Source organism: Vulpes lagopus, chromosome 1, assembly GCF_018345385.1.
Source record: "Vulpes lagopus strain Blue_001 chromosome 1, ASM1834538v1, whole genome shotgun sequence".
NCBI lineage: Eukaryota > Metazoa > Chordata > Mammalia > Carnivora > Canidae > Vulpes > Vulpes lagopus.
The window spans coordinates 61,629,129-61,651,782 of NC_054824.1; the positions used below are offsets into that span (position 1 = coordinate 61,629,129).

The 22,654-nt window shown below is 48.3% G+C and overlaps 1 protein-coding gene across 1 annotated transcript; it reads right to left on the reverse strand.

Annotated features, from left to right (window-relative positions):
* Positions 1–12,984: 12,984 nt before the first annotated feature.
* Positions 12,985–22,401, reverse strand: CNPY3 (canopy FGF signaling regulator 3). The gene is made up of 6 exons (XM_041753992.1): positions 22,108–22,401; positions 17,595–17,718; positions 16,631–16,727; positions 14,288–14,410; positions 13,914–14,031; positions 12,985–13,581 (listed from the first exon to the last, which is right to left on the reverse strand). Exons 1-6 carry the CDS (start codon positions 22,268–22,270, stop codon positions 13,367–13,369), a joined length of 840 nt encoding a protein of 279 aa, XP_041609926.1. The 5' UTR covers positions 22,271–22,401; the 3' UTR covers positions 12,985–13,366.
* Positions 22,402–22,654: the final 253 nt, after the last annotated feature.

Sequence of the window (22,654 nt, forward strand, 5' to 3'; positions counted from 1 at the left end):
CCGGGAGGGGCCGGCCGCGGTGGGGGGGGAGGGGAGCAGTGAGGCCGCGCACCCCACCACCGCCACCTAAACTGGAAAGGAAGGAAAGAAAACTTCCCAGTCCTCGCCGAGCTCAGCGCTAGGACGGTATTAGCATATCTAAAGGAGGTTTGTCCGGCTGCTGGAGGGCCTGGGAAGGGAGCAAGAGGGCGGATCTGGGGATAAGAATGCTGGAGGGGCCACCCAAGTCCAGGAGCAGTTCTAGTCCAGGGGATCGTCTACCCACCTGGAGGCAGGTGCTCCTCCGGCCTGGAGGTGACGCACTGAGCTTTTCCCTGAGTCTCTAAGGCGACGTCCGACCTTTCCTCCCAATTCTTTAGCAACTAGCGATGCTTCTAAGCGCTTTTTGCTGTTTGAAGCTCCTGTTTGAAATCCAGCATCTCCACCAAAAACCAATCAATCAATCTTAATTTTTAAATAAGATTTTATTGGGACGCCTGGGTGGCTCAGTGGTTGAGAGCTTGCCTTTGGTCCAGGGCGTGATCCTGGAGACCCAGGATAGAACATGGAGTCTGCTTCTCCCTCTGCATGTGTCTCTGCCTCTCTCCCTCTCTGTGTCTCTCCTGAATAAATACAATCTTTTAAAAAAATTTTTTTAAAATTTTATCTATATGAAATGAGGAAGAGAGCATGAGCAGAGGGAGAGGGAGAGGGAGAAGCAAGCTCCTCGCTTAGCAGGGGAGCCCCACTGGGGGCTTGATCTCAGGACCATGAGAGCATGGCCTGAGCTGAAGGCAGCTGCTTAACCGACTGAGCCACCCAGTTGCCCCTTAATTTTTTTTTTTAAGATTTTATTTTAAGTAATCTCTGCACCAAACATGGGACTGGAACTCACAATCCTAAGATCAAGGATTCCATGCTTTACTGAGCCAGCCAGATGCCCCTAAAAGTTGATTAAAAAAAAAAAAATTAGAGGGGAGGATGGGCAGAGGGAGAGGGAGAGAGAATATCAAGGGTGCTCCATGCCCAGCACAGAGCCTGATAGCAGCCCAATATCAAAACTCCTGAGATCAGGACACTTGGGTGGCTCAGCGGTTGAGGTCTGCCTTTGGCTCAGAGTGTGATTCCAGGTCAGAGGGTCAAGTTTCGCATCGGCTCCCTGTGAGGAGCCTGCTTCTCCCTCTGCCTGTGTCTCTGCCTCTCTGTGTGTGTCTCTTATTCATTCAGGAGAGACACACACATACAGAGAGAGAGAGAGAGAGAGAGAGGCAGAGACACAGGCAGAGAGAGCCTGACATGGGACTCAATCCCAGGTCTCCAGGATCACACCCTGGGCCGAAGGCAGCGCTTGACCACCCAGGCTGCCCTAAATAAAATCTCAAAAAAAAAAAAAAAAAAAAAAAACCCACAACCCTGAGATCATGACCTCAGCCGAAATCAAGAGTCAGGCACTTTCCAACTGAGCCACCTAGGCACACCTAAAACTTTTGGTTTCTTTCATTTTTTAAAAAAATATTTTATTTAGGGACGCCTGGGTGGCTCAGTGGTTGAGCGTCTGATCATATCTCAGGACATGATCCTAAGATCCGGGATCAAGTCCCACATCTGGCTCCTTGCATGGAGCCTGCTTCTCCCTCTGCCTCTCTTTCTCATCTTTCTGTGTCTCTCATGAATAAATTAAAAAAGATTTTATTCAGTTATTTTAGAGAGAGCATGAGAGAGGGCAAGCAGGGGGAGAGGCAGAGGGGCAAGGAGAAGGACAAGCGGTCTCATCACTGAGGAAGAGCCCCACCCCGCCTCAGGGCTCAGTTAGATCTCACGACCTTGATATTACGACCTTGAGATCACAACCTCAGCCAAAACCAAGAGTTAGCCGCTTAACTGACTGAGTCATCCAGGCGCCCCTAAAAGTTTTAATTTGTAAACATTCTCTGCTTTCTACAGAGATACCCACAAGATGCCAAGTCCATGGTTAGGGGTGGAAATGCTTGATGCCCTTGCTGCTGTGTTGCACACTTCTACTTCATAAATTGGCCCTTTGGTTTGGTTAGTGTACATCTACCCTTCCTCCCCAAAGCAGAGGTCTCTTCCTTTTTTTTTTTTTTTTTTTAAGATTTTGTTTATTTATTCACGAGAGACACAGAGAGGGAGGCAGAGACACAGGCAGAGGGAGAAGCAGGCTCCGTGCAGGGAGCCTGAGGTGGGACTTGATCCCAGGAGTCTATCCCGGGGCTCTGGAGTCACACCTGAGCCAAAGGCAAAGGCTCAACTGCTGAGCCACCTACGCATCCCCAGAAGTCTCTTCCTAGGACAAGACCCTGGACTAAGGTGGATTCAGCAATATGCCCCCCAGTGAAGCCCAAGAAAGCGAGAACAGCCTTCCCCACCTCTGTTTGTTCTTCTGGCTTCAGAAAGAGCTAAGCATGGAATTTAGAATGAAGGAGGCTCCTCTCTCCTCATCCTTCCAATATCTGTAGAATCTGGGAGCTGGAGGGACCCCAAAGATTATGTAATCATTCTTAACTTCCTATTTTTAGCACACAGACTGCCTCAAATGGGCCTGTCTTCCCCAAGTAATGGAGTCTTGTGCTTATGCTGACCCTATAGAGAGGTCCTTGGGAAGCTTAAAAGGGGCACAGGGGACGCCTGGGTGGCTCAGCAGTTGAGCATCTGCCTTTGGCTCAGGGCGTGATCCTGGAGACCCGGGATCGAGTCCCACATCGGGCTCCCTGCAGGGCGGCTGCTTCTCCCTCTGCCTGTCTCTGCTTCTTTCTCTGTATCTCATGACTAAATAAATAAAATCTTAAAAAAAATAAAGGGCACAGTACTGGGAATTATAAATATATAGATAAATGGCCTAGGACAAATTATTATTTTTTTCCTATTTCTTTTACATTTACTTTTGTCTCTTAACCTCTTCTGAATGCATCTGAGGTAAGCCAGGAATTTTCTAGGGGCTCAAAATGCTATTGGGAGGGGCACCTGGGTGGCTTAGTGGTTGAGTGGCTGCCTTTAACTCAGGTGGTGATCGGGGGTCCGGGGATGAGTCTCGCATCTGGCTCTCCACAGGGAGCCTGCTTCTCCCTCTGCCTGTGTCTCTGTCTCTCATGAATAAATAAATAAATAAAGTCTTAAAAAAAAGAGAGAGATAAAAAAAAAATGCTGTTGGGAAACGTCACCTTTAAAAAGACCAGGATGGAAACCTGGGTGGCTCAGTTGGTTAAGCATCTGCCTTTGGCTCAAGTCCCAATCCTGGCATCAGGCTCCAGGCTTAGTGGGGAGTCTGCTTCTTCCTCTTCCCCTTGCGCCTGTGTGCGCTCTCTCACAAAATAAATCTTTTTAAAAAATGAAAAAGAATGGGCAGCCCGGTGGCTCAGTGGTTTAGTGCTGCCTTCAGCCCAGGGCATGGTCCTGGAGACCCAGGATCAAGTCCCACGTTGGGCTCCCTGCATGGAGCCTGCTTCTCCCTCTGTCTATGTCTCTGTGTCTTTCATGAATAAATAAATAAAATCTTTTTTTAAAAAATGAAAAAGAAAAAAACTGGGATAATCCATGTCAACAGGTCATAAGGCTTCCCTGACTCTTTTGATCTCAGTATTTAATTGTTTGTTTGTTTAGAGAGGGACGGAAGAGGGGTAGAGGGAGAGAAAGAATCCCAAGCAGGCTCCACACCCATCATGAAGGGCCATGTGCGGCTCTAACATCCCTGAGATCATGACTTGAGGGGAAATAAAGAGTCAGAGGTTTAATCGACTGAGCCACCCAGATGCCAGGAGTCTCAATATTTAAAGACAAGACAATCCCCAGGAACTTTTTCTTGTCCAGAAGTGATTTCAGCTCTTATTTATTTCTTTCCTGTTTTAAAACAAAGGTCTTGGGATCCCTGGGTGGCGCAGCGGTTTGGCGCCTGCCTTTGGTGCAGGGCATGATCCTGGTATCCCGGGATCGAGTCCTATGTCGGGCTCCCTGCATGGAGCCTGCTTCTCCCTCCTCCTGTGTCTCTGCCTCTCTCTCTCTCTCATAAATAAATAAATAAATAAATAAATAATAAATCTTTAAAAAATTAAAAAATAAAAAAAGGAAAAAGAAAAAGAAAGCATGATTAAAGCCAAAAAATTTAAGGCCAAGTGAAGAAAATATGCTTTTGATGGTTAAAAGTAAAAAAGAAAAGAAAGAAAGGAAGAAAAAAAGTCCATGAAACGTCATGTGTGCTATGGTGTCAACATTTTTTTAAATGCCTCTGGATGAAAAAGAAATCAATTATTAACTTCAGAACAAACGTCTCGTCTTGCAGTTGGAAAGTACATTTCACAAGCTACTCACAAACTATTTTTTTCTTCCAAATTTACCAAATTTATATTATTTTAAAAAATCATATTATGGCTCTGTAGATAAAATTATATTTTTCTCAAAAATTATAAGCATCAATATTTAAATAAAAGCCAAATATTTAAATAAAATTCCTTATCAGTATGGAGAGTATGGCCTTTTAGCCTCTAATGGCTGTAAACCAATCACAACAATGTTATACAAACATTCAGAGGTGTGCATTACGCCAAAAATGCAAAGACCTTTGTTTTATTTGTTTTATTTTTTTTTAATTTTTTAAATTTATTTATGATAGTCACACAGAGAGAGAGAGGGTCGAAGGCAGGTGCTAAACTGCTGAGCCACCCAGGGATACCAAGTTTTTTTTATTTTTAAGATTTTATTTATTTATTTGAGAGAGAGAGTGAGTGAAAGAAAGAGAGGACAAGCCGGGGAGGGGGGAGGGCAAAGGGAAAGGGAGAAGCAGGCTCCCCCGCTGAGCAGGGAACCCAAGGACTATGTGGGGCTCAATTCCAGGACCCCAGGATCATGACCTGAGCCGAAGGCATATGCTTAACCAACTGAGCCACCCAGAGGCCCCAAATGAAATTATTTTCCAAATGGAATTTTTCTATTAATCAATACTGTCACCCAGAACAAATGTTTGTTCCAACTCTTCTCTACAAGATGTTGTTCTTCTATATTTTACGAGGCAGAAGGTTGTGGTCTTCTTTGCCACAAAATATACCAAATAATTAACATCCTTCATCCCTAAACTGCCCATGCCCCCCGATGATATATACTGAAATTGCTTTTTGTTTTTACTTGTTAGTTTGGTGAACTTTAGAGAAATTAAATGTGAGGTCCTGAGACATGGAAGAGAAGATCACAGAATCTAAATCAATCTACAGTTTGACTTAATTAAAAATTAAGGGGCTGCCCAAGAATAGATGATGTTTTTAAAATGCAGTGCTTACTTAGAATTAGTTGAAAAGAGTAAATTCTTCATCCCCACCCTCTTGCACTGTTGGTGGGATTGCAAGTTGGTGCAGCCATTCTGGAAAACAGTGTGGAGCTTCCTCAAGAAGTTAGAAATAAAGCTACTCTACAACCCAGCAATTACACTACCAGGTATTTACCCCAAAGATAGAGATGTAGTGGGCAGTCTGGGTGGCTCAGTGGTTTAGCGCCTGCTTTTGGCCCAGGGTGTGATCCTGTAGTCCCGGGATCAAGTCCCATGTCAGGCTCCCTGGATGGAGCCTGCTTCTCCCTCTGCCTGTGTCTCTGCCTCTCTCTCTCTCTATGTCTCTCATGAATAAATAAATAAAATCTTAAAAAAAAAAAAGAGAGAGAGAGAAAGATGTAGTGAAATGACAGGACGCCTGCATCCCAATGTTCATAGCAGCATATCTGCAATAGCCAAACTGTGGAAGGAGCCAAGATGTCCTTTGACAGATGAATGGATAAAGAAGATGTGGTCTGTATACACAATGGAATATTACTCAGCCATCAGAAAGGATGAATTCCTACCATTTACTTCGATGTGGATGGAACTAGAAGGTATTATGCTAAGTGAAGTAAGTCAATTGGAGAAAGACAATTATATTATTTCACTCATGTGGAATATAAGAAATAGTGAAAGGAATCATAAGGGAAAGAGGGGAAACTGAGTGAGGAAAAATTAGAGAGGCATACAAACCATGAGAGACTCCTGATTCTGGGAAACAAAGGATTGCAGAAGGGAAGAGGGTGGGGGGATGGGGTAACTGGGTGACAGGCATTGGGGAGGGCAATGATGTGATGAGCACTGGGTATTCTATGTTGGCAAATTGAATTTAAATAAAATATTTTTATTTTTTAAAGATTTATTTATTTATTTATTTATTTATTTATTTATTTATTTATGATAGACATAGAGAGAGAGAGAGAGAGAGAGAGGCAGAGACACAGGAGGAGGGAGAAGCAGGCTCCATGCCGGGAGCCTGACATGGGACTCTATCCCGGGTCTCCAGGATCACGCCCTGGGCCAAAGGCAGGCGCTAAACCACTGAGCCACCCAGGGATCCCAAATAAAATATATATTTTTTTTATTATAGTCACACACACAGAGAGAGAGAGGCAGAGACACAGGCAGAGGGAGAAGCAGGCTCCACACACCGGGAGCCCAACGTGGGATTCGATCCCGGGTCTCCAGGATCGCGCCCTGGGCCAAAGGCAGGCGCCAAACCGCTGCACCACCCAGGGATCCCTCAAATAAAATATTTTTAAAAATAAATTCTTCATCCCCAAATGTGGATGTTTGCAAAAAGACTTTAGCTTGGGAATATGGCTGTAGCTGGACAAATTCCCAGGCTATTCCAATTTGAGAACACATTAAAATACTAGAATTGTGAAGTATGTATGTTCACTAACTACAAATGAAGAACATCCTGACTGTTTTTGTTTAGATTCAGAAGAGGTAGAAATTAATTTTTCAAATGATGGATGCCAATACCCAAACTCCAGTCCAAGCTGCTGTAAAAAAAAAAAAACTCTTGTCTGCTAACTGTGTCTACCCAGGTTGAACACTGGGTTTGGAGGAGGGGAGGGAAGCCACCCACCCACATGGATTCTATTGGCAGATATATCAAAATGGGTTCCTTTTTGGACTTTTTATTTTTAAAGATGTTATTTATTTATTTGAAATAGTGAGACAGTGAGCAAGAGCAGAGGGGAGGGGCAGAGGCAGAGGGAGAAGCAGGCTCCCTGCTGAGCAAGGAGCCCAATGCGGGGCTCTATCCCAGGACCCTGGGATCATGACCCGTGCTGAAGGCAGACACTTAATTGAGCCACACAGGCGCCCCACCTTTTTGGACTGTTTAATATACATATAAGACTTATTTTGCTTTAACAAAGTCCTGTTAAGTGAGTGTAAAGTTGGTCCCTACATCAGTGAACTGCAACACTAATTAAAGGTGGCCTCATTGCTATTAAGCTCAGTGCACCTATAAGAATTTCACCAATGTGTAAGAAGAGAGGTTTTCTTTGACCATTTCACCCTTTCTTACAAGCAATTTTAAGATGTGTTAATGTCCAATAAGATCTCTTCAATGTATATGAATCTGCTCATTGAGCTGGTCTTCCACATAAAAATGATACGCTATTTGAGCTCTGGTAATAGGCTAAATAAGCATTGCTTATTAAAACAGGTGACTGAGCACGTCATCATGTTTTGATGAGATGAACAGTAAAATTCCAAGACCACTCACCACTGGTGAGTAAGTAACTTCTAACAGAATAAAAACCTGGCTTATTGGGGACACCTGGGTGGCTCAGAGGTTTGGCGCCTGCCTTTGGCCAAGGGCCTGATCCTGGAGTCCTGGGATTGAGCTCCCTGCATGGAGCCTGCTTCTCCCTCTGCCTGTGTCTCTGCCTCTGTGTGTGTGTGTGTGTGTGTGTGTGTGTGTGTCTTATGAATAAATAAATAAAATCTTAAAAAAAAACAAACCTGGCTTATTGGATGTCTTGTTTTGTTTTGTGTTTAAGTAGGCTCCATGCCCAGTGTGGAGCCCAACACCAAGGGCTTGAACTCATGACCCTAATCAAGATGTGAGCTGAGACCAAGAGTCAGATGCTTAACCAACTAAGCCACCCAGGCACCCCTAGAAGGTCTTTTTTGTTTTGTTCTTTTTGAACAGAGAAACTTTTATATCTTTTGGGGGGTGGTGGTGATAGGAGATATAGATGTTGCCAGCCCTGGAACTGGTGATGGGGTAGGCCTGCTTCTCTCCCCCTCGATGTGCAACAACATCTCCTTATAAAGAATCATAATCATTTTCATGGAAGTTTAAGTTCTGCTGGCCAGTACAATCTTAGTAAATGGAGAATACAATTTTAAAAAGTGAATAAATTTGGATTTTTCTTCAAGAAACTGTAGACAGGAGCTAGCCCTTGGGAGATGCATGGCTGGCCCAGTCAGCAGAGCATGTGACTCTTGATCTCGGGGTTGTAAGCTTGAGCCCCACTTTGGGTGTAGAGATTACTTAAGAAAAGAAAAAAAAAAATCCATGCCTTGAGAGCAGCAAAAGGATCAAGCTGGCTTTTAGCTCTATGCAACTGTAAACTCTGAAAAGGGAGAAAGATTTGAAAGCTATCTGAAATTTTTAAAAAAATATTTATTCATGAGAGACACACAGAGAGAGGCAGAGACAGGCAGAGGGAGCCCAATGTAGGCCTTGATCCTGGGACTCTGGGATCCTGCCCTGCGCCGAAGGCAGATGCTGAACCGCTGAGCCACCCAGGCATCCTGAAAGCTATCTGACTTCTAACTGCATTCCCCACATTGAACTTTGAAGACTGTAGCTGTCTGCCTTCTAGAATACAGCCAATGTAAGGGGAGGATGGTGCCCACGGAGCCAGGGCTGCATGGTGCTATGGCGTTAGGGCTCTGCCACAGGACACTGAAGCTGTTCCACCTGGGCTCATAACCTGCATGGGCCACTTATGGGATGTGTGGCCTTGGGCAAGTTACTTAACCCTTCTGTGCTTCATGAATTCAACAGCTACATATTAAGTAGCTATTCTGTGCCAGGTACTATACTGAGTGCTGGGGATAGAACAGTGAACACAATACATACAAGTTCCTGTTCTCTTTGTGGTGGGATATGCATGTCAGGGGTGGGCGGTGGTAAAAATGTTTCAGGAGCTGGTGCCTTGCCTTGAGAGTTGTTTGTAAAAAAACATTGAGCTGTACACTTATGTACACTTTCCTATGTGTCTATTTTACATCAGTTTTTAGAAATTCCTGGGCTTGAGATCATAGCTGTGGTAAATCATTATGTAAAGCATGCAGAGCATGCATGTCACATAGTAAGCACTCAGAAATTAGTGGCTGCTAATATCGCATTGAAACTCATTACTAGGGATCCCTGGGTGGCGCAGCGGTTTGGCGCCTGCCTTTGGCCCAGGGCGCGATCCTGGAGGCCCGGGATCGAATCCCACCTCAGGCTCCCGGTGCATGGAGCCTGCTTCTCCCTCTACCTGTATTTCTGCCTCTCTCTCTCTCTCTCTCTGTGTGACTATCATAAATAAATAAAAATTTAAAAAAAAAATTTAAAAAAAAAGAAACTCATTACTAGAGCAAACCAGGCCATAAGGGGGTGTTCAAGAGGGATTCAGTGGGCTTTGCTGCGGGGCCTAGTACACAGAGTCCTCTTCTAAACCAGTTAGGTGTGGACCATGCATCTATCATGAAAAACATGCTTTCAGATAAAATAAGAAGAGGCATTGTGGGGGCTCCTGGGTGGCTCAGTCATTTAAGATCTGCCTTCCGCTCAGGTCATGATCCCAGGGTTCTGGGATTGAGCCCTGCATTGGGCTTCCTGCTTAGTAGGGAGTCTGCTTCTCCTGCTGCCATTCCCTCAGCTCATGCTCTCTCTCTCAAATAAACAAAATCTTTAAAAAAAAAAAAAAAAAGAGGTATTTTACTCTCATTTGTGAGTTGAAGTGCTGTAGAAGGCTTCTGTGAACATGTGGATGGTTGTATGCAGCACAAATGTTCTATATCTAAGGGACTGTCATTCATATTGCAAATCACACAGCTTTGTAAATTTATTATTTCCTGGTGGCCGAGTGTCTTACTGTAACAAAACTTATGTTAAAACAAATTTATGACAGATGGAAGTCAAAGATGTGAAGAGCACCATCTTCCAACTTATAAAAAGTTGCTGTGTGGGAATAGCATCGAGGAAGTGGGAAATAGAGGAAACTGCTTTCTAGAAATTGCCCTTTAAAATGAACACAGAAGAGCACCTGGATGGCTCAGGTGTTTAGGCTTTCTATTCAGGTCATGATCTCAGGGCTGTGGGATCAAACCCCGTGGTGGGCTCCATGCTGGGTATGGAGTCTGCTTAAGATTCTCCCTCTCTAAAACTAAAATAATAAAAAACAAATAAAACGAATAGAGTCTCTATGCAACTACCCCTGAGATTTGAGCCCCCACCCCTGAAACTTCACTACTAAGGTCTGTGGTTCTTTCCATCACTGAACTGAAAACAAAAACAAAAACAAAAACAAAACACAACAGCTTTCTGGTTAGTCCATCAGCCTTTGGGGTTCTGGATGATTGAGGTGTCTGGCAGACAGATCTTCTCTGGAGTTCTGACTAGTTGTTTCTGAGGACAAGACCCTGACGTTGACTTCAATGAGGTCCTGCCCCCTCTTCACACAACACCCTGTTTTTCCTGCTGTAGTGGGTTCCAGTTGGCCTCATCTGAAGAACCATGGGATTTGTTAAACATGCAGACTCAAAGGTCCCTAAACCAGCAGATCTGAGATGAGCCCAGACATCTGTACGTTTAACAAACATTCCCTATGACACTCATATTCAGGTGAGTTTAAGAAACCGTTCTAACAGGATTTCTAATAAAGGGACTAAAATCTGGTTAACTGGAGCTCAGCCAGTCCCCTCACCTTATGGAGAGAAGGGGTGTGGGAAAGTGGGAAGTAATATTCAAGCTCAGAAAGGTCTAGATGTGTGGTGGAGAGAGGAAAAGAAAAACCTGGGAAGCTGGATCTCACCTCTGGCGAGAGGCTGGGCCAGGGGAGAGGCTACCTGCTGGGGTAGGTGGGTAGAGAGCTAGTGTGTGTGCAACATGCCTGGCCCTTGTGGGGGGCAGGGGGAGAAAGAAGGTGCTATTCACACAGCAGCCACAGGTCAAAGAGCAAAGCAGTCACAGTGCTGTCTGCCCTCTGGTCTCAGATTGGGCCTGGATTGGGCCACTGGGCCCACGCCCCAGTAAGGGGACAGGTCTTTGTCCCATTCCACTGTAGGGACCAATGAAGCTCTGGGGACAGATGTAAGTCAGGCACTCAAGTGCTGAGGGTTAGTGACACAATACGGGAATCAGAGATTATCCATGAAATCCTAGACAGTCCAGAGGGCTGCAAATGGCTCCCCAGTCCCAATACAGAGTCCAGGGAGGGACCAGAGTCTTGATTGGAATCTCACTGCCCACAGCCTCTTCAACAGGGGGCAGTACCAATCAATCCTAGATGGGTGGGCACAGGGCAGCTAAATCAAAAAAGTATTCTCCAAGGACCTTTCAGAAGCTTCCAGACTCCTCTACCCTCTCTGGCCTTCGGTGTCCAATTTGTCAGGGTAGAAGATGGCCTTAGCCCAGGCTACAAAGGGGCCCCTTGCCCCCAGTTCAGACCCTGGAGCATTTCATTGGAGCAGGAGTCTGGGGTGCTCCAGAGTGCACCCCTTCCTGCTGACCAGGCCCAGGCCAGAAGCATGAACAGGTCTGTGTGGGTGTTCACAGGGGGCCTGGCAGGGGCCCAGTGCTGGCAGGACCTTCCACCTTGGTCTCTTTCTAAGAAGCCATAGCTGCTTCCTCCTTTACTTTGAGAAGAGGTTTGCTGGTAGGGGTGGAGTTATGGCAAAGAAACCAAACCAGTTCAGGGACACCTGGGTGGCTCAGTAGTTGAGCGTCTGCCTTTGGCTCAGGGTGTGATCCCCAAGTCCTGGGACCCAGTCCCGCACTGGGCTCCTGCATGGAGCCTGCTTCTCCCTCTGCCTGTGTCTCTGCCTCTCTCTGTGTGTCTCTCATGAATTAAATAAATAAAATCTTAAAAAAAAAAAAAAAAAAAGAAACCAAACCAGTTCAATGCAGGTCACACCACCAGTGCCAGGTGTTGGGGGAAGCAGCTGGCAGCTCTGGGGCACTGGAAATACCATGGGCCCAGAGTCAGAGTACCAGTCGTACACTTATTAACAGCAGGACTTTGGGCTGTACTTAATTTGAACCTGTTTTGTCTTCTGCAAAATGAGGCTAACGGCACCCATCCCAAGGGAGCTGTGAGGGTTCAAAGCTAAAGCATTGTGAGTGTCATCACTGACACACACATTGAAGCACAGTTGTCATCATCGCTGCTACTGAGCGCCCTGACCCCTGCCCTCAGGACAGAATGGGGAGGTGCCCGGGCCTCCCACAACCTCTCCCTAGAGGCCAGCCTACCTGTTCCTCCTCTGCTCTCAGAGAACATGGTGTAACGGGCTGTTGGGGGGCTGGGGTGTCCTCCCCTCCAGGCACAATTAGAAAGAGCAGAGTTGGGCAGTGGTTTAGCGCTGCCTTCAGCCCAGGGCGTGATCCTGGAGACCTGAGATGGAGTCCCACATCAGGGTCCCTGCATGGAGCCTGCTTCTCCCTCTGCCTGTCTCTGCCTCTCTCTGTGTCTCTCATGAATAAATTAAATCTTAAAAAAAAAAAAAGAAAGAAAGAGCAGAGCTTGGTAAGTTGTGGTCATTGGGGAGCAAGGTTCAAGACCAACAAGTAGGTTGGATGGAGATGGAGAGGGGCGGGGTCTGGTGGGGTCAGCAGTAAACAGTTTACACAAGACATGGGAAGGCCTTAGGGGAGAGAGGAGAGAATGGAGGGCAGCCAGGTGCCCAGGGCACAGGTGAGGCCCCTCCTGGCCTGGGGAGCTCAGGGAGTCCAAGGGCAGCCTAGGGCCAGGGCCAAAGCCCTGTGGTGGGCCTCACCCCAAAACCACCTGGGCCCTCCCTGTTCCCCAGAGCTGGTCGGCCAGCCTCAGTAATGGGAGGATGGGAACTGCCTCTCTGTCCCTGGCTCCCACGGCTGGAAGGTGAGGGCAGGAAGAGCAAATGGGCTGCGGGCTCCTCTGAGGAGCTGGAGGGAACTCAAAAATCTGAACAAAAAAGGCCAAAACGTTTTTACTCTGTGAGCCCCAGTGGGGGGGTGCAGGGGGCCAGGCAGAGTGCAAGGTGTCCACAGGAGCGGGTGAGCAGGGTTGGAGTGGCCCGCAGTCTTGCTTCCCTGCTGGGGAGGAGTGAGGGGAGGTGAAGGCCGGGACGCCCTGCCCCGCCTGGGTCCACACTGGAGTCCTGGGCAGGCGTGCAATCACACAGCCTGGCAGAGGGAGGCAGCAAGTTCTTCCCCAGGCCTGTGTCCTTCTTAGTAGCAGGCCGCCGGGCAGGGAGGACCTGGAGCAGGACGGTTGTCCTGCCTGCCAGGGCTGCGGCCTGGCTTTTTCTGGCCTCCAGCTCAGGGGTCTTGGTAAGCAGGGCTCTGGGTTGGGCTCAAAGCTCATCCGGGGGGCTGTGTGTGAGAGGGGATGCCTTCTGGATGCCCTCATCCTCATCAGGGCTGGGGTCTTCCTCGAGGCCACCTAGCTCCTTCCTCTGTTTGCTGCCGCTGCCCGATGCCTTAACCCGGCTGCTCTTCTTTTTAGACTTCTTCCCTCCCAGGGCGGCTGTGTCCCCCTTCTTGCCAGACCACTGCTCTGCCAGGCAACCTGGGGTGAGGAGAAACATGGCTGGCTGGGTGAGGAGTACGGACTGGGGGCCCCAGAGGCAGCACGTGGACCTGGAGACAGGCGTCAAGTCCCTGCGCCCTGCCTCGGGCCCCTCTGGGGGCGTCTCAGGTACCTGCATGTTATTCCGCACCTGGTGCCAGTACCCCTTACTCCACTCCCTCCCATCACAAGCTCCCCAGGGGTAGAGATGCTAGGACGCCTTTTAGATCTCATTTCCTTTCTGTCCTCTCCCTACCCACCTCCCCTGAAGGGGAGCAGGTGGTAAAATGGAGGGCCCCCCCACCCCCGCCCTCTCCCTCCCTCAGACTCACTGGTGTCCTTGCCCTTCAGCACGTGATTGGCACAGAGGAACTGAGTCAAGTCTTCCTCTTGGTGGTTCCTGTACCAGTCCTCGATCACCTCCTCAAACTCTTCCACCAGCACGTCGCACTATGAATCACAACACGTCGCATTGGCAAAGCCCAGCTCTGACTCGCTCCCGGGGGGAGCTCAGCTGAGTCTCACAGCCCACTGCAGGACAGGCAGGTGGCTGTGATTCCCCTGAGGAAACTGAAGCCAGAGAGGTAAGATGACCTGACCAAAGCCTCCCATCCCCCCAGCTCTAGGTGGCCTCCCTCAGCCACAGACCCGGTCCCCGCCCAGCCCTGTGAGGCAGGGTAACCTCTGAGGGCCGAGGGGCCCATACCTGCTTCTTGAGGTCAGCCACCTCCGCAGAGGTCTCGTTCCATAGCTCGTAGGGGATATCCATCACCACCTTAACCCCTTTGTGGACCAGGTTGTGCAGGGTCTCAAAGGTCTCTGACATGCCCTGAAAGAGGCAACCAGGCATGAGAGGCAGAGAGCCTTCTCCATCTCCCACCCTCCTCTCCAGGTGGTGCTGAAGGCCCAAAGACCCAGCTCTGAGAATCCAGGACCCTCCAAGGCTTCTCAAGCTTGACCTCACCTTCCCCTTCCCTCTTTCGGGCCTGCCTCCCACACCACACCCCCTACACACCTATATACACACCTACACCCACCCACCCACCCCGACACCCCCTACTTGCTTTCCCATACCTCAACCTTTCAAAAAGGATTGCTGTTTCCCTCAGGCCCTTTGCATGCATACTCCTTTTCCAGGAATTAAGTGTGACTTGGCTCTTTCCCCTCGGTGTGGCTAGGAACACTCACTCTCCCATGTCTAGACCCACTCCCTGCTCTGGTTTCTTCCTAGGGTTTGTGTCTCTCCTAGGTCAGAAGGGACACAGGGGAGGCAGGGAGGACTCTTGGTTCTGTAAAAATATTTCTGCCACTACCTAGGTCTTCTCCCCGGAGACTACACCTACACACAGTCTATTTCCTCTATCTTTCCAGAGGTGATGCTGCAAATAAAAGCAAATATACATACAAATACATCCTCCTCTCCTCGCCCCCGCTTCTTACACAAGCGGTATATATCAGACACACTGTTCTGTCCCTTGCCTTTTTTACTGAATAATGGACCTGAAGACAATCTTAATTCATTTAAAAGAATTTTTAAAAATATTTTATTTATTTATTCATGAGAGACACAGAGAGAAGCAGAGACACAGGCAGAGGGAGAAGCAGGCTCCATGGAGGGAGCCTGATGTGGGACTTAATCCCAGGACCCCGGGATCACGCCCTGAGCTGAAGGCAGATGCTCAACCACTGAGCCACCCAGGCATCCCAACAATCTTAATTCAATCCATAAAGAGCTACCTCATTCTTTGTTTTGTCCACTGAATGGCCATACCGATTTATTTAACCACTGGTGAATTTGGTTAGGTTGTTTCTAATTTTATTGCTATGGAAAATAGTTTTTAACATTTTTTCTAACATTTTTATGTTAAAGCAAAACATGGGTTTATTACGGAGTAGACTACAAAATTCATATAAATTTTATTTTATCTATCTCTCTATTTATTTATTTATTTTTAATGATTTTATTTATTTATTCATGAGAGACAGAGGCTGAGACACAGGCAGAGGGAGAAGCAGGTTCCGTGCAGGGAGCCTGATGTGGGACTCGATCCCGGAACTCCAGGATCACATCCTGGGCCAAAGGCAGGTGCTAAACCGCTGAGCCACCCAAGGATCCCCTTATCTTATTTTTTAAGTAGGCTCCACGCCTAGTGTGGAGCCCAATGCAGGGCTTGAGTTCACAATCCTGAGATCAAGACCTGACCTAAGATCAAGAGTCAAATGCCCAGGGCAACTGAGTGTCTGACTCTTGGTTTTGGCTTGGGTCTGATCTCAGGGTTGTGAGACTGAGCTCTGCATGGGCCCCACATCATGTTCTACACTTGGCACCAAGTCTGCTTGAGACTCTTTCTCTTTGCAGCCGCTTAACCAGCTGAGCCACCCAGGCACCCCTAAATTCTCAAGATTAAGTCTAAGACTTCTGCTGCTTAAGACTATTCCCTCTGGGTTTCCTAGGGATTTCTGACTAATCAACTTTCCTAGAAGGGTACTTGGGTGGAGAAATATGGAAGTCTCTTACCACGTGCCAGGCACTAAAGATGATGAAACAAAGCACTATGGGCCTTGAGGTAAGAAGCTCATTCTTCAGGGACAGAGGCATTCATGCACATGATAAGTGCATTAGATGTCACACAACCACCCAGAGAGAGGTCCAGGTGGGTCCCTGTGGGCCCAGAGGCACTAGGCGACCACCCCAACCCCCACCGCCTGTGTCTTCTGACATCTCCTCTAAACTCCACAGCTCTGTACCCCCTGAGCTCTTCCTGAGCAAGTATTCAGGCCTCCACAGGCACTGCCACCCTGCAGCATTTCAGGCTGAGGCTGAGGGAAAGCCTCATGGCCCAGGTCAAGAATGTGCCTACTGCCACTGAAAAGTCAGGGCACTCGGGAGGGGAGAAATGCAAACAGTAATTGATGATGAAGAATGGGGAGAGCTCAAGGAGGGAAGTTCCCCAAGCATGACCTTTAAAAATCCCACCCGCACCAGCAGACCACTTAGATACACGTATGCCTCACTCCAGTGGGGATAAAGGATGAGCACAAATCCAACCTTGGCAAACCGGTTGCTGCCGGTCCTCTCCTTGTGCAGGCTATAGTCCAGGAGCCTCTTGCATATGGTCTCTGTGACTTCAATTAACCGTAAGTCCCTGCAGAGACAGCAGTGCGAGAGGGGCTGAGCTCCTCTCCGAGGCCCAGTGGGTTAGCGGTCCGTCCCTCCAGCCCTGCTACCCCAGCACTTGCACATCTCACCAAAGGGAAGTCAGAGCTGGAAGGAAGATAGGTCATCTAGTCTGGGGGCTCTGAGATGCTGGAACACAGACCAGAGAGACAAAATTTTAACAGCTCTATGGGAAGGCATTTTTTTTTTTTTATAAAGCTAAGTGATTCAGTATTTAGATGTTTTTTTTCTTTTTTTAAAGATTTTATTTATTCATGAGAGACACAGAGAGAGAGAGAGGGACAGCCAGAGCCAGAGGGAGCCCGATGTGGGACTGAACCCAGGACTCCAGGATCACACCCTGAGTCAAAGGCAGATGCTCAACCTCTGAGCCACCCAGGTGTTCTTAGATGTTTTTCTATAGCAAAATGTATTAGATTTCGATGTCAAAATATTTCATTTTGAAAGGATGATCAAGGCTGAGGAAGGGTTTTTTTTGTTTTTGGTTTTTTGGCTTGTTTTTAATATTTATTCCTGGTAAAATTAAAAGCTGGTAATCCTATGTTACCAATTAAAAAAATTTTTTTTGCATTGTCCCATGAAATCCAAAAGTCTGGGATGAGGTAAAGTCCAATACTCTTGCTTTTGACAGATGAGAAGTCTGAGGTTCAGCAGAATGAAGGGATTTATGAAGACCACACAATCAGTTGGGGCAAAACCAGTGGGCAAAGCTAAGTGTTGGCTAGAGTTGCCTCCCTTTGGTGGGTTTGCCTAGCCGGAAGGGAGAGAGAACTTCAAGCCACCAAAGCTTCTAGGAACAAAGCAGGCCAGGCCAGTGGGTACCCCCTTCACTTACGACTTGGTGTATTTGACTCCAGAAGCCTTCCGATCCAGGATGCCATAGCCTGTGTCAATCACCTCCTTTGTCTTGCTGGTTTCCTCAAAAGCTGACTTCAGTTCCACGGCGACATATTTACACACTGGTGGGGGAGACACAGCACAGCCTACTGGGTTCATGTGAGTCTGATGGAAGCCTGGTCCCAGCTAAGCACAGCAGGGTAGATGACTCTCCCACTCAGGGCAAGGCGGGGCGGGAGTTCCCCAACATGCCACCACATGGACATTGCTGGGTGAAACCTAGCTCCAATATTCACTGCCCTATGTCCAGTCCTGGTCCCTACCCTGCTGAATCCAGTTCCCCCAGCTCTTTCCCGACCCCTGCCACCATAATCATTCCCCCATAATCATTTTACTTTTATTTTAATTTTTTAAAGATTTTATTTATTTATTCATGAGAGACACAGAGAGAGAGAGAGAGACAGAGTGGCAGAGACACAGGCAGAAGGAGAAGCAGGCTCCACGCAGGGAGCCCGACGTGGGACTAGATCCCGGGTCTCCAGGATCACGCGCTGGGCTGAAGGCAGCGCTAAACCGCTGAGCCGCCTGGGCTGCCCTCATTTTACTTTTAAATTTTCAAACATATAGAAATGCTGAATGAGTACAATGAATGACTATATATCTTCCACTCATTTTGACAGTTTGTTAATGACCTGCCACAATCTCTCCAACACATATTATAAAATACTATGATGGCACAGTAACAGATCTCAACGTGTACGTTGTCTTCGCTAAACCATTCTGAAACTCACTCACAGACATCATGATCTTTCCACCCCTCCAAAAGTCGTCATGGAGACAAGGACTTTCTTCTACTCAACCATAAAATCATACGGATACTCGGAAAATGACCAATTCCAATATCACCACATTCAGATTTCCTCAGTTGTTCCCAAATGTCTTGTCCGCCAGTTTTATTACGTGGTTTCTTTCTTTCTTTTTTTTTTTAAGATTTTATTTATTTATTTATTCATAAGAGACACAGAGAGAGAGGCAGAGACACAGGCAGAGGGAGAAGCAGGCTCCATGCAGGGAGACTGATGTGGGGCCTCAATCCTGGGTCTCCAGGATCACGCCCCAGGCTGAAGGGGGCACTAAATCGCTGAGCCACCCGGGCTGCCTGACATGGTTTCATACACTGTTCCGACACCAGCTCTCTGTTTCCACCCAGGTAATCTGCTCCATGCCGTCACGGGGCCTTGTTGCTACCGGTTCTGTTTCCTCTTACTCTTCCTCAAACAGTTATTAAGCAATTCCGATGAGCCAGGCACGGTCTGAGAATTCACAGCTGAAGTCAGACTCCTCCGTTCTACATATAGTCCAGTGGAGTAGACACAAGTGTAAATGAGTAATTGCCACTGCACAGGGAGTGCTGCCATTAAAAGTGTGATCTGTCTGAGGCCTTGGGAGCGCACTTAATGCCCTCTATGGGCTTTTCTGCCCCTTCTCCCAACCTGACTTTATTTATTTTTTTAAAGATTTATTTATTTATTTATTATTTATTTATTTATTTTTTTAAATTTTTTTTTAATTTTATTTATTTTATGATAGGCACACAGTGAGAGAGAGAGAAGCAGAGACATAGGCAGAGGGAGAAGCAGGCTCCATGCACCGGGAGCCCGACGTGGGATTCGATCCCGAGTCTTCAGGATCGCGCCCCGGGCCAAAGGCAGGCGCCAAACCGCTGCGCCACCCAGGGATCCCGATTTTATTTATTTATTCATGAGAGAGAGAGAGGCAGGCAGAGACACAGGCAGAGGGAGAAGCAGGCTCCATGCAGGGAGCCCGACGCAGAACTCGATCTCGGGTCTCCAGAATCACGCCCTGAGCTGAAGGCGGCACTAAACTGCTGAGCCACCCGGGCTGCCCCTAACCTCACTTTATTATTATTTTAGATTTATTTATTGAGAGAGAGCAAGAGAACAGGGGAGGGAGAATATCCAGCAGATTCCCTGCTCAGTGCAGAGCCTGACTAGGGGCTTGATTTCATGACCCATGAGATTGTGACCTAAGCTGACACCAAGAGTGGGCCACTTAACTGACTGAGCCACCCAGGTCCCCTACGACCTCACTTTAAAAGCCTCCTCCTCCTGGAAAAAGCTCTTCCAGACCCATCCCACTTGCTCTTATTGCACCTGGATCTCTACAGGATCCAGGCTCTCACTAAGGGCCTTCGGTCACTTTGTGTCCCCCTAACTATAAAGGTACCCAAAGTGAGTGTCATGAATTGGAATTTTTTCTTTATTTCTCTAATATTATGACTCTGTCAGTGTTGAATATTTAATATTGTTGAGAGACTAATGGAGCAGCTTCTGATGCCTCTAAATGAATACGATCTGTAGGCTAAATGGCATCAGTATTGTCATAACACTGACAGCAGAGTTTGGTAGAGGAGCAATTCATCATAAAAAAAAGAAAATCCCTGAAGGCTTTGCTTGGTATAATTTTATAGCATACACATTAATAGATGTGCTTGTAGAATTTGGAACACATGAAAATATAAGCTGTGATCTCAGAGTCTGCAATGAATTGAGGTGGCTCACCTCCTTGGTTCTCTATCCAGGAATACTTGTCCCCCTCCCACCTCTGTTCTGCACCCTGAGTGAGCTCATCATTTTTCTGGCTCTTTTGCCCCCTTCTCCCACACCCTTAAGGTTTAGGATTCCAGGTCCTGGGGAGCTGGAACCTCCTTTCTCTCTTGTGCCCATCAACCACAACCCTGCTTCCCAACTCTTCCAAACCTTACCTCTTCAAGACCCCCTCTGAGGATCCCATCCAGAACCAGACTGTGAGAAGACTCATGGCACAGACCCCAGACTCTCATGGACACCCACCTACTCTTTTTCTGGGTAGGTTCTCTGTCCTCTGTGCCAAGGCCTATTCCACTCAGGCTACTGAGCCAAGAGGCAGGCTTTGTGGGCGAGACACAGTCAGCATTTAATAACAAAGGTGCAACAATGATAAATAAAAACAAATACACTATTAAGAGGAGCCTAAGACTTTGCCAAGCCAGCCTGTAACTGAAAATCCCTTTTGAATTAATCTTTATCAATTATCTACAAAATGAGGCTGGACTATGCTAGCTCTATGCTTCTAGATCTGTGCCTGCCTCGTAAGGGAAAGAAATATGAGCTTCTTAGGCCTTTCTTAGGGGCTAAGAAAACAAGGGGAGGAAGTGAAACCCTCAAACCACACCATATAGGTTAGGACTCCAGCAAGAGTGAAAGGAGAGCATCACAACTCCCTGCCTGCCTCTTCGTGGGAGTGAGGGACAAGGTACAGACTAGAACCGACACTGGGAGCCCTCCCAGTGAAGTAGGCTCATCTCTGAAGCATCTCATCTTTCATCTCTCAAATGAAAGGATTATGTGTCTCAATCCACCCCACCCCCACTTCCCAGTGCTTAGGGAACATCTGGCCTGCTGTACACTTTGAATCGGGATGAAATGGACTTATAGCCAACTTTCGGAGAGGTTTGGGGTTATGGAGATGACAAAGAAGGAGTGACTGGGAAGGTCTGGAGAGAAAAAAAAAAGAAACTGGAGGGCAGGGAGAAAAGGAAGACCCTTCATAGTCCTGGATCACTGGCTTAGGCGCTGGCGCTCTCTCTCTCTCCCTCTGAAGTTCCACGCTTCCATCTCTCTATCTTTGGGATTCACTTTCTCCTTGTTCCTAAAATCCTCCTGCCTCACCAAATTCCCCCAGGCTAGATCTACTGGTGTCTCCTAGTGGCCCTCTCTTCTTCTCCCCTTAGGCCTCAGACCCTTCTCCTTCCTCCACATACACCCACAGCCCATTTATTCGTCTTTATTCCAAAAATAGTCACTGGGTGCCCACCAGGCACGGCGTGAATAAATACCTGAGACAAAGTCCCTGCCCTCAAGAAGCTCATGGCTACTGGGGAAGTATATCAATGATACAGATTAGCTTGTGGTGAGAGCAAAAACGGGAGAGTCTCAGGCTCTTCTTCCTCCTCTAAGAACAGTCATACGGACCTTTTCAGTTCCTCAAACTTGTCCTTTCTTAGCCCGTTGGGCCTCTGCCTCTGTGGTTCCCCGAGAGACCCTCTCTTTTCACTTCTCTTCGCCCAGCTAACTCCTAATTACCGTCTGGGCTTCCTATACGAATTCCTGACTTCCCTCCACCTCTAGGCTTTCCCCCATCTCAAGGCTAGATCAGATGCTCCTCACCCGGCCCGCAAAGCCCGTTACCTACTCTAACATGGCATCTACCACCCTGCATTAGAACTGCTTCTCTTGTGCCGATTTGAGAGCTCCAGGTGCACCGAGACCTGCCCTCCGGCCCGCCCCCCGGTCCCCAGCATCCAGCACAGCGCCAGGCATGCAGCCGCTTCAACGAGTGAAGAGGCTCCCGCTCAGGAGCCGCGGACCTTCCATCCCCCCGCCCCTCGACCCTCCCCCGCTCGCCCCGCCCCTCCGGCAGGATACTCCCCGCGGGCCCCGCCCCCTCACCTTCGCATTTGCTGGGGAGTCGAACCCAGTCGGTCTCCTCCGCTTGCGCCTGGCTCGGGCCCAGCTCCGGGGCCGGCAGCAGCTGCAGCAGCAACAGTAACAGGGAGAGGAGCAGAAGACAGCGGGGCCCGGGCCGGGGTGCGGGCTCAGCCAACGGCTCCATGGCCCAGCCGGACCCGACCCCAGCGGACCCGGCGGCGCTTCCTCCGACAGCGCGCGCTGTGCAGCTTCCCGGAGCCGCTTCCGGGACTGCGCACGTGCCTCGGCGTAACCAGGGCAACAGGGAGCCCCCCCCGCCCTCCGCTCCCGCCGTCGGCCACCTCGGCCCGCCCTCGGAGCCGACGGCCCGCGGACCACGCAGCCAATGGGCTTTCCGGGGCTTGTCCTCCAGCGAATAGGAGGGCGATCGCTTTTCAACGTCGACCAATGGGAGAGCGGATGGTGTCCTCAGTGACCTATGGCAGCATCTTCCCCACCCTCTAGCGGAGGCTCTGGGAGGGTCTGGGGAACCCGGACACCGAGGCGGGAGCAGTCCGCTAGCCCTGGA

What these genes read in the sequence shown, in the direction of transcription:
- CNPY3 (XM_041753992.1), bottom strand. Translation starts at nt 22,270, where the DNA reads ATGGAGCCGTTGGCTGAGCCCGCACCCCGGCCCGGGCCCCGCTGTCTT. An exon ending in GCAGCAACCGGTTTGCCAAG is followed by an intron (nt 14,411 to 16,630) that starts GTTGGATTTGTG and finishes TGCCTCTTTCAG; the next exon opens with GGCATGTCAGAGACCTTTGA. An exon ending in GCTGAAGGGCAAGGACACCA is followed by an intron (nt 13,582 to 13,913) that starts GTGAGTCTGAGG and finishes TCCTCACCCCAG; the next exon opens with GTTGCCTGGCAGAGCAGTGG.